The sequence below is a fragment of the Camelus ferus genome, chromosome 23, assembly GCF_009834535.1.
Source record: "Camelus ferus isolate YT-003-E chromosome 23, BCGSAC_Cfer_1.0, whole genome shotgun sequence".
NCBI lineage: Eukaryota > Metazoa > Chordata > Mammalia > Artiodactyla > Camelidae > Camelus > Camelus ferus.
In genome coordinates this window covers 14,714,796-14,725,894 of record NC_045718.1, presented here as the reverse complement: position 1 = coordinate 14,725,894, position 11,099 = coordinate 14,714,796, and the positions used below count along the sequence as shown (strand labels likewise).

The following is an 11,099-nucleotide window of genomic DNA, read 5'->3' as shown; positions in this document are numbered from 1 at the left end:
TTCCTGGCTTGGGGAGGGGGGAAGGTGGGAGGGCTCCTTTCTACCTCCAGTGTCCTGAGCCCCCAGCCTGTCTCCCCCTACATGCCCTGTGTGGGAGGTGCTGAGCCCAAACCAGCGTCCTGCCAGCTCTGACAGATGGATGCACAAATCTTGGTGGGAGTGGTCTGGACTTGGGTTTGATGGCTCCCCTAGTAGCCCCCTCATCTGAGATCCCTCCCTTTCTCCAAACCAGATCCAATCAAAACAACCCTGTCCCGAACCTCAGCCCGAGGACACGTGCTCTCCTCCAGTGCCCTTTCTGCTCCGTGCTTGTGTTCTGTCCCTCTGGTGCCTGCCAGGAGGGAAGGCAAGGGAATGGTGACATCCTGGGCCACCAAAGACTGGCTCTGCTTCATGCTGTGGCTTGGCCAGAGGGGACGTAGCCAAGAGTGGGGTGATTGGACAGCACCTTCCTGCCGCGTTCCCTCCCCTGCCCTCCAGGCCCTCACTTCCAAGGAACAGTCTCTCCATGTCCACCTTCTGTCCTGAAGTTGACCCAAGGTCCCCCGACTTGGGAATGACTAGTAGGGGTCAAAGGGCAGGGGCCAGGGACATCCAGGGCTTGCCCAGTGTGCTGGGGCCCAGGCAGGATGGGTTGTGAAGGTGTTGGAGGAGCTGTTGCCCCAGACTCTCAGGGGCCTCCCCTCCTTTCTGTCCTCACAGCCTCTTGGGCCCTCCTGGCTCTGGCCCATAAAATGATTCATTTGTAAATTATCATGGTTTTCTGCATTAAAAATGGCCATTTATGGACCACTCTGTCTGAGCGCCAATGGTGAGGATTCGACTTGGATGTGTGATTAGTTCTTCTGCGGTGGTGTGGGGAGGGGTGCTCCAGCCCCTCCTCTCTGGGGTCCCTTTGGGCTGCACACTTTCCACCACACCCTCCGTGCACCTGGCTCCCAGGGCCTGGGTTCTTGGTTTGGGGTAGCTCTGGACAGGGATGGTAGTTTCATAGCTCCTCTGTTTTTGACCACTTTGCAAGAATAAGTTGACCCTGAGAAGGCACAGCTTAGAGGGAACCAGGCTGTGGATTCCAAGAACTTGGCCTCCCCAAGTGATGGACCAGTAAGACCCTGAACAGAAGTCCTCAGGACTTCTTCCTGGGTCCTCTCTGGCTCCTTGCTGTTGGGGAGTTGGATGAGGGGTTGCTGTGCCTGAGAGCAGGCAAGGGGGATTTCTGGAACCAATCTGTCACCTTCTGAGAAGGCCAGAGGGAAGGGAGAGCAGAAGCACAAAGGTGAGTGGGGCACCCCTGCAGCAGCTCAGGCTCACCTCCAGGGCAGCCCCTGCCTCCAGGGCCTCCAGAAGGAGCCCGGTGCCCTTAGTGGTAGCAACGCAACAGGAGCAGCTGCCTGCCAGGTGGACTCTGGCTGTTTGGCTTTTGCTTGCAGAAGTACCAGGGTGCCATGGCAACCGCTGGAGCTGAGCTGGCACAGGCAGCTGGGGCCTTCTTCAAGGTCATGGTGATCCAGGGAGGCCAGGCCCCTGGTGGGTAGCAGTATCGAGCCTAGGAGGGGTGCCAGTGGGGACATGGGGGAAAGGTCTAGTCCAGCATAGGGACGGTGCCACGGCTGGGCAGGTAGGGCCCCGAGAGTCATCTGTGGGTTCAGGTGGTCATGGGTGCAGCCTTCCTGTGGACTAAATGGCAGGGTCACCCTCCTTGTTTCTTCTCCGACCCACCTCTGGAGCTGAGGGCAGAAATAACCACTGCAAAGGCAGCTCCATTTCCAGCCTCCTGGGGCTTTGATGTCACAGCACTGAGATGGTGGTGCAGTGGTGGGCAGTGAATGGCTGGGACAGGGACCCCTCGCAGGTGTACCCCTACAGCCCCAGCCACCACCCACACCAAAGGAGCTCACTGCAGGCACCATCCCACTGCCTGCCTGAGAAAGCGTCCTCACTGCCCCAGTTCTCCAGGGGAGTGGACAGGTGGGGGCAGGGAGGGGGGCTGGGGAGTTCAGGCACACCCCTCCCCCACAAAACCCAGAGTCCCACCATCTCTCCTTTCACTGCCTCCCAGACTAACCAGCCCCCTGGCCCATCTGGCTCAGCACCAGGCCTTGGAGACTCTGAGGAGTCTGACACTCTGCTCTGGCCAAAGCGCTCCTGGGCAGAGGGTCATCTCTGCAGGGCTCGGACCCTCAGCCTCCACAAGAGAGGCACAGAGAGGACAAAGGACAAGCTCATGCCCCAGCCTTCCTAGTAATGTCCCAGATGCTCTGTTCCTGGCCTTTCAACCCACCTGACCCCGTCCTGCCTCTCCTGGGGCCAGGGGGGTGGGGCTGCAGGGCACCAACCACAGGTTCCCCAGGCAGAGCCATTCCTGCCCTTAGGGAATGCAGGGCATGTGACTCTTGTCCCAGCAGCTGGAGTAAGTTCAGGACAAGGGTTGCTGGAGTGGGAGAGAGGCAGTACTGGCCTCAGGTCCCCTGAGGCCACAGAGGACCTGGGAATAGGGAAGTCAGAGGCGCTCCGGACTGGCAGAGGCCACACAAACCTGGCTGGGAGTGTCCTGACCAGACTGCCCAGATTTGGTTTGGAACACAGTCCGGGAAGGTAGTGGGGACTAGAGGGTTGCAGAGATGGGCAGCGACGTTGAAATGAGCAACTCTCCCCTGTGGCCACTAGGGGGCAGGAGCCAGTCAGCCATGCTCCTCTTCCCAGGGACCGCCTGTGTCTTCTTGAGGGGACGAGGAAGCTGGGCTCTGCTACTTGCCACTGCCCTGCCAGAGACCTGGGGTGGAGAGGTCAAAGGAGAGGAGGCTCAAAGCTCTGGGAGGCTGGGCTGGGGAAAACCAGCAAAGACTAGCAGCCAGGACGCTCCCTAGATCAAAAAGCCGGGACCCTAATTCTTGAAATGACTTTACTCCCAAGTTTGTGGCCCTGGAGTCAACCACACCTACCTTCTCTCACCACCACTCTCTCCAATTTAGAAATCCCCTTTCCAGCATTCAAGAGCCTCTGCTTGAATACTTCCTGTGTTGGGAAGCTCTCTACCACTTCTGACCATCTTTGTCAAGGTTTTTTATGTTAAGCCAAAAATATTGACCAATGCGATTTTCACCAAGAGCCAAGTGATCAACAATAGTTCAATTAGAGAGAAAAAGAGGCCAAGTGCTAGTGCTACCCTCTGAGCCACATCGAGTATCTATGTGTTGTTCACCTGACAGCTTTGTCCACCTCACGATCTTGTCCTTTCTGCCCTCCCCTAGTCTCCTCTTTTCCGGACTAAACATCCCTGGCCCCAGCCTAGTGGATGGGCCACCAGCCCCTCTAGTCCTCCGTACAAGATGCCTGCCTCTGGGCCCCTTCAGTGTGACAGCGGCCTCCTCTGTTGAAGGGCCTAGGACAAGCAAGATGCACTTGAGACCAGGACTGTGTGGTGTATACTGGCCCATCACCTCCCTTGTTATTAACACATGCTTCTGTTAATTCAACCCAAGTCTCTCTCACACCCACTGTTCAGCTTTGTTGCCCTCATTCCATATTCATGGCATTAATTTTTTAGCCATGAGAGTTGGTCTTTTATCAACCCTTGCTGCGTTTTGAGAGTTTCAGTCTGTTCTTCAGCTCTTTCAGGTCTAATGCACTATTATTTCTCCTAGTGTGATGTGTAAGTCTTTGAAATCCTGCTTCAAAGAGCCCTGAAGCACATAGAGAGCCTGCTTCATTAATCAGTATCCTGGGGGCCTCATAAATGGGCTCATGGTGTCTCTGTGTGCCCCTTTCTGGGATGAGGGTCCACAGCTTTCATAAGATTCTCAAAGGGCTCCTTCTCCAAAAGAGGATAAAGGCCATGTAAAAGGTTCAACCTCCTTGTTTTCAGATGAAGACAATGCGGACCAAAGGGGAGACATGATACCCCACCACCACCACCCCAACACACACAAAGCCATGCGTCTAGTCCTGGGGAGAACCAAAGCTTCCTGACTCTTACTCCAGTGCTCTCACCTCTCACCATTGCCTTCTTTCTTAGGACCTGGGTGGGCACTTTGTGGTGAGGTCTGGCTCACCTCCTTGAAATAGGGGTGGTATCTTAGAGTGTGGGTTGCAGGGGTGGCATCTGACCTGGGCCTCCCTTCATGTTTCCTCCCAGGCTCCATGCCTGCAGTTCCCCAGAGCTGCCACCAGGGGGCAGTGGTGCCTGGGCTGGTGGCACATTTACGAATTCTGGACTTGGGCCAGCCTCCCGGCTCCCCACCTCCCCCAGCAAGGGCCAGATTCTGAAATGGTCTGTCTTTATTACGCCAACAGAGAACAAAACAAAAAAAAATCCCCAAGTGTAAACAGGAGAAATGTGCTGGTTAAGTTACTCATCATTATCTTATTATTAACAAAATAAAGCACTATCTATGTTTACAGTCATAAAAATAAAAAAAAAAAAAAACAGCCTGGAGAGAAGTTGGGCTTGGGAACTAGAAGGGAAGGGGAGAAGGTGGGGGGTGGACACAGGCTCCACATCTGTCCCTGGGGGATTCGGGGTTCCCGCCCACCCTGACCCCAGGGCTGTTCTGGATCTTTGGGGTCAGGTGCCAACGGGATTTGATTTTCTTAGGGAAAGACGTTGTGGAAGGGATCAGGAGCGGAGGCAGGTTCCCCGGTGTGGAGTGGCGGAGGGGAGGGGAGCGGGCAGAGCGGTGTGGAAGGGGATGAAGCCTGAGTCTTCTCACCAATCTCTTCCAGGAATGGGGAGGCCCCAGCCTCAAAAGGGAGACGTGGAGACCAGCTGCCACGAGAGCCCTGCTCTCCAGGGCTTCTGTCACTGACAGGAAGGGGGCACCATCCGTCCTCCTGCCCCCCCCACCCCATTCCTGGCACTCAGGTTGGGACCAGGGGCCAGGGCACCAGGACAGAGCCCCTTAGAGGCCGAGGACATTCCTAGGCTGCTCGGAGCTAAAAATGGCTCCCTGGGAACTGACAGGCTGAGTCTGGGAGGGAGTGAAGGGGCAGCAGGGGAGGTCAGGACGGCTAGGGGGCCCAGGGCAGACCAGGGGCCTTCAGAGATCCTGTGGGCATCAAAGGGGCAAGGGCAGACACCGAGGAAGGGAGAGACACAAAAAGGCCCTGCAGAGAAACAAGGACAGAGAGAAATGCACCAAGGACACACACAACCTGAGACACCCAGACTGACAAAGAGGTAGCAATTAGGGGACAAAGAAGCAGAGAAAGAGCCCCCTGGAGAAGCGAGAATGGCATGAAGAGACACCCACAGGAACTCAGCCCCGGTGCCTGGCACATAGTGGGCACTCAATAAATATCTTGTGCAACGAAAGAACGGATGAAAACATGGGCACGTGCGCACATGCGTTACACACGCATGCACACACTGCACACACAGCAGCCAGAGGCATGACAGGCTTGGCAGAGGATAGACAGGACAGCCAGACCTTTCTGCACAAAGTACAAAGTGATCCTGGTGCTAGAGGAGCGATCTGGGGTGCTGTGGTGGAGGGGGAGACATGTTGGTCCCATGATGGCTGGTCCAGCCAGGAAAGAATGGAAGCAAAGCATGTAGCCCTAGGGGGACAGGTCTGTAGCTGCCATACCCCCAGGGTGGGCAGACCTGCAGGAAGGGAAGGTCATCCAGTGTCCCCTGGCCATGAGCCCCAAGGGTCACGGAGCTCAGCCAGCCCGGCCCACCACCACCATGCAGGACCTGCCCCCGAGGCCATCAGCTCCTCAGGTGTGCCCGCAGGTGTGGTGGGGAGGGGGCATCTCCCCTCATGAATGTATCTACAGATGCACGCTGTGCCCATCTCCCGGGCATGCCCAAGTCCAAGTACCAACATAGGCCAAGTGTGGTGGCTGTGCCCACTGGCTTGGGGCCAGATCTTCCCCAGGGAGGAGGCCAGGCCCACCCAGCTGGGCTCAGTCTGTGAGCACCACCAGCTCCCCGTCACTCTTCTCCTCGGCCTCCGAGTCCTCGTCCTCGCTGTACCGGTACATCTCGCCATCGGCCACCGAGTGCCTGTCGTCCGGGCCCTCGCCCTCCTCCCGGAGGCTGCAGGTGTTGACAATGACAGGCATATTCGGGTCCAGGCTGCGGGGCACAAAGTGGTCCACCAGGGGCTGTGTCAGGGGCACGCCTGCCACCCGAGGGTACAGGACCTCCGAGGCGCTCATCTGCATCTGGCCGGGCTGCGGGCTGCGGGGCAGAAAAGACGCACGGTTACAGGGGGCCTGACCCTGCTCCCCTCCGCGCCCCTTCAGGGCGTGCCCTCCCACCTCACATCCTTTGGGCTCAAGACACACACGCTCTGCGCCCTGATGGCAAATTCACAGTCAGCTACAGACTGACACATGCTTGCAGCCCCAGGGCCAGATAGTCCTGGAGGATCGCGTGTGAATCCAATATCTGGAAATTGTATATTTCAAATGCCCCAGGGTATTTCCTGTTCAAAGGAATCCACTAAGATCCTTGGTCAGGAATCCTCTGTAAGACACGTACCTCGATTTTTAGTACCTCTGAATTTGTATTGTGTTTGTCAGAAAGGGGACCCACAAGCACATTTCTCCAGATACACGCTTGTCCCTCACGGTCACTCAGTCACGAAGCAATTCCTGAGCCACTAGGTGCTTACCATAGACACAGTCACACACACGGGCCCAGCCACACACAGATGATGCCAACACACCCATGCACACGTACCCACGGCCAAGCCACACAGTAACCCCCACCGCTCACAAAAGCTACACACACATATGCGCGCACACACACTCATACACACACAGTTACAGCCTCTGGGGAGGCCTGCTCACGGGGTCGCATAGCTCTGGCGGGCATCCTGGCGCCGGGTCCTCATCAGAGCCTTGTACTCGCCCACCCGCAGGCGCTTGCCCTCCACGATGCAGGTGCGCTTGGGCCGCGGCTTGTACTTGTAGTCGGGGTACTTCTCCAGGTGCTGCCGGCTCAGTCTCGCCTGCTCCTCGTAGTAGGGCTGCTTCTCCTGGTTGGTCATGGACTTCCAGCGGGAGCCTGGCCCAGTGCCCGGGGGCGGGCAGTCAGCACTGGGCTCTGCCGACACCCCCCCCCCCAGTCCCCTGCAGGCCCTGGAGGCCCCGAGAAGGTTTTGATCCCCAGACATACATGCACGCACATACACATAGCAAGGGCCTGGCCCCTTGTGGGTGCTCCGTGGTGCTGAGCAAATGAATGAAGCTGGCATGTATAAGCGTATCCAACTGCCAGCTTAAGACACAGCACCCACCCATATACCAGACCATCTGGCAACTGGTGGCCTCTGGTCTGCATGATTTGCACAAACCAAAGAGTAGCCACCAGGCCGCAGCAATGCCGAGAGCTCCCTGAGGACAAAATGCTTGGTGCCTCAGTAAGCAAGAGGCTTGTGTAGACACTGGAGGAGCTGAGGCTTGAAAACAACCGCCCTCTTCTAGCCCCACTTGTCCTGGCCTACATTTCTCCCCAAAGAGGACGTGTAATTTTAAAAACCTTTCTTTACTGACAGCCCGAGAATATCCATCTCTCCTGTTTCCTGCCAGAGCCAGCTCCAAGGGTCAGGGCAAGCAGGGGAACAATTAGGGGAGATCAGTGGGGCCAAAGAATGTGTATACACACACACACACACACACACACACACACACACTCCCTTCCCCTTCCCCCTCCTCTAGTTCTCGGGTGAGAGCCATACAGTGTACAAGACCCCAGGACCCAGCCACCCCACATCCTGCCTGACTCTCACACCCCATGATTCCACTGGAGTTCAATATGGCGTGGACTATCTCCAGCAAGCTCCAAGTAGACCCAGCTGGCTCCCGCCACCAGGTTCTGCTGGACTCTGACGCCTGGAGCACCTAGAGCCCCCAGAGCCCCCACCCGCTCGCCCTTACCGAGGATCTTGCTGATGCTTGAGTTGTGCATGTCTGGGAAGGCTTGGAGGATCTTCCTCCGCTCGTCCTTGGCCCACACCATGAAGGCATTCATGGGCCTCTTGATGTGGCTGCTGTTCCGAGACTCAGGGAAGTGGCGGGAGCCTGGGGAGCAGGGGAGAAGTCAGCCAGGCAGGGCAGCCGATGTGGGGTGAGGAGAGCCCTCCAAGGCCGGCAGAAAAAGACACGTCCAGCTTGACCACCAGGGGGCGCGGGCAGGCTCCCACAGGGGCCACAGATGGCCAGCAGTAAGACATCAGCAGACGCCTAGCCCGGGACCCAGAGACAAGACAAGGGACAGGCACATAAGGGGACTCCACAGACAGACTAAGGGAGACCAGGGACTGGAAACACGACCTGACCCACCCTGGCCCTGGGGGGAAGCAGAGGTGGGCCCTCCTGCCCATCAGCCCAGTACCCGGGGCCCTCACCATCCACGTCACAGCCCAGCATGGCTTCTTCCAGCGGGTGCACACAGCTCTCCTCCAGCCGCTCCTTGGCTGGGGATGTGTCCAGGCTAATGAGGTCCTGGGTAGACAGGGGTAGCTTGTGCATCAGCCCCTCTGCGCCACCCTGCTCCCCTCCCCGCTCTTCCAGCTGGCTGTCCCAGCACAGGGGAGTGGGAGCCCCTACCTTACGGAAGGGGGTGTTCGGGGAACTGTCTAAGGCCCCACTGTGGCCGTGCAGCAGCTGTCTGGCATCCTGGATGGCTTTGGTGACAGCGTCCCCTTCACCAAGGAAGCCTATGGGAAGAAGGAGAGCGAAAAAAGGGAAAAGAGGGGTTATCGAGGGGATTGACCCAGTTCATGCCTTGCCACCCCTGGGCTGGAGCTCCCCCTTCCCTTCTGTTGCACTGCACGTCCCCTAGAGGGCGCCATTTACATCCCCAGTCACTCCTACTAGAAGTGAGAAACCACCCCTGAAATTGTGCAACTCAGTGGCCTGAATCCCTGATGGCGGGGTGCCCAGTCAGATACGGTGGGGGGAAGGAGGGAGGGGATCTTCTGAGACACTGAATGCTGAAATTGAAGGGGGTTGGAGAGAGGAGGTCTAACCCCTTGTTTTACAAAAACTGTAACCCACAGGGGGAAGGGACATGCCAGGGCCATCTCCTGCCCCCCTGGCTCTCCCCAAGAAGAAGGCTGAAGGAAGAGGTGCAGGAGCCTTACCCAAAGGCAGGCTAGGGGGGGCTGGCCTGCAGGTCCCGCGTGGGGGCCCCATGGCTTGGGGGGCGGGGGCCACAGCTGCCCATCTTCAGGCTGGGGGAGCTGGAAGCGCTGGGCAGCTCGGGCGCCTTGGGCTTGGCCGTGAGGTTCAGGGGTTGGGAGGGCTCCTGAGGGAGACCCAGAAGCCAGAGGGTGAGAGACACCAAAGGAGACCCCCCACAGAGGGACAGCGGGGACACATGGTGACAGAGGGACAGAGGAGACAACAGACCCAGAACAGCCCAGGAGACACAGGAAAAGAAGACAGAAGGAGCATGTGAACAAGAGCAAAGGGCCCCCCAGGGTCCCCTCGGCCACCGCGGGCCAGTGGGTGGGGCGGTACCTGTAGGGGGTGGTGGGCAGGCATGGCCCCAGGCCTCTTCACCACGGGGGCGGGGGGCGTGTGCAGCAGCTGCAGCGGGTACTCCACTGTGGAAAAGGCGGCAGGGAGAAAAGTCCTGGATGAGCACAGAACAGCAGACACCCTGCTTGACGAGGTCCCAGCAGCGCCAAGCAGGCAGAGGCCCAGGGGCTGGCGCAGCTTGCTTCCAACCACTGCCCTCCCAGCCCCAGAGCGCTGCTGGGGACCTCCCATGCCCTCGGCCCCCACCGCCCCGCACACTGATCGGCCTCCTCACCCAGCTCCTGCCCTTCCCGACCGACGGACCACGGAATTTCAACCCACTGGTGACGTGAGAACAGGTACACGCATATTCATTCTGCGGACACTTGCATTTTGTACCTACTATGTGCAGGGTACAAAAGCAGCAACCTGTGGTGTAGCCTGTCTCGTGTGCACTATCTCACGATAGTGTGTGGCATATAACAGGTACTCAGTACATCATCCCATTTTACAGGTCACGAAACTGAGACCGGGAGAAGTTACATGGGTGCCCACAATGTTAATCAATGGGAGCACCAAGATCTGAGAGCTCCGGGTTCTCTAGACTTTTCCCCACTACACAGCACTCTCTCTGCTCTACCTAGCCTACCTCACTGTCCCTCAAGCTGGCCCAGCATCACGGACTTGACAGTTGAGGGGGGGAGATAAGCCATGTGGACAAACCACTGACCACATGGCCGGAGGTGACAGGCGCTACAGGGTGGCATGCCAGAGGACTCTGTTCAGCTGGGGTGACTGGAGCAGGCTTCCTGGAGGAGGTGGGGCGCGAATGAGCGTGGCAGGTGGGCAGGTGGAAATGGAGCCGGCGGGTGTGGGAGCGAGAGGTGGGGAGTGAGACTGGCATGCGGTGGGCCCGTGAGGGCTGCGCTCGGGAGTTCGGACCCTAGGCTGTAGGCAATTGGGCATCACCTGAGGCTTGTGGGCAGGAGAGGGGTGTTGTTCATACTCAGCCTGGGGCGGGGGTGGGGCGTCTGGCAGCCTGCAGCCTCTGCTTACTAGGATTCTATAGCAAACGAAGCAGGTGGAGCCTAGCCAGTCCAGGTTTTCCACAACTTGCTTCCTGCCTCCCTTGTCTGGAAAGCATGTGGCCCCCTCCCCCAACCAGACCTGGGCCCTCCTCAGCCCAGCAGCTCGGCTCCAGGCACCTAGCATTGCAATGGTTTTGCGTAACCTGTCCTTCCCCTGCACCCCTCCCCCTTCCCAGTCCCCACTCCCTCACCTCAAACAGGAAGCTTCCTTCAAAGTAGGGCCTGACTTCCTTCGTTTTTGTGTTTCTCCTTCCCCTCACCCTGGAGTCAGTGGGGTTGATCGATGAACTGTGCCCATGGCCCGAGGGCCTGGCTGGTGGACCCATAGGTGCTCACCTGGATGGGACTGCCCTGCCTTCTCTCTCCCACGGAGCAGGGAGACTTGAAAGCTGCTCCCCTCCTGGGGCAATTCCAGGCGGCATCTCTGCCCTGCCCCCAGGGCCTCTCACAAGGAGTCCAGGATCACAGCCTAACGATTCTGTCTCTGCCTCGGTCCCACTGTCACTGCCTCAGTTCAGGCTGGATCCCCTCAACAGG

At 58.2% G+C, this 11,099-nt stretch overlaps 1 protein-coding gene across 1 annotated transcript in view; it reads right to left on the bottom strand.

Annotated features, from left to right (window-relative positions):
- Positions 1 to 4,260: 4,260 nt before the first annotated feature.
- SOX13 (SRY-box transcription factor 13) overlaps positions 4,261 to 11,099 on the bottom strand; it is a 43,285-nt gene continuing 36,446 nt past the window's right edge. The window contains exons 9-15 of the mRNA XM_032466940.1: positions 9,475 to 9,560; positions 9,111 to 9,259; positions 8,560 to 8,683; positions 8,358 to 8,454; positions 7,888 to 8,031; positions 6,799 to 7,015; positions 4,261 to 6,184 (exon numbers count right to left, since the gene is read on the bottom strand). Of these exons, the coding sequence (XP_032322831.1) occupies positions 5,908 to 6,184; positions 6,799 to 7,015; positions 7,888 to 8,031; positions 8,358 to 8,454; positions 8,560 to 8,683; positions 9,111 to 9,259; positions 9,475 to 9,560 (1,094 nt within the window). The 3' untranslated portion in view covers positions 4,261 to 5,907. The remainder of the gene's footprint in view (positions 6,185 to 6,798; positions 7,016 to 7,887; positions 8,032 to 8,357; positions 8,455 to 8,559; positions 8,684 to 9,110; positions 9,260 to 9,474; positions 9,561 to 11,099) is intronic.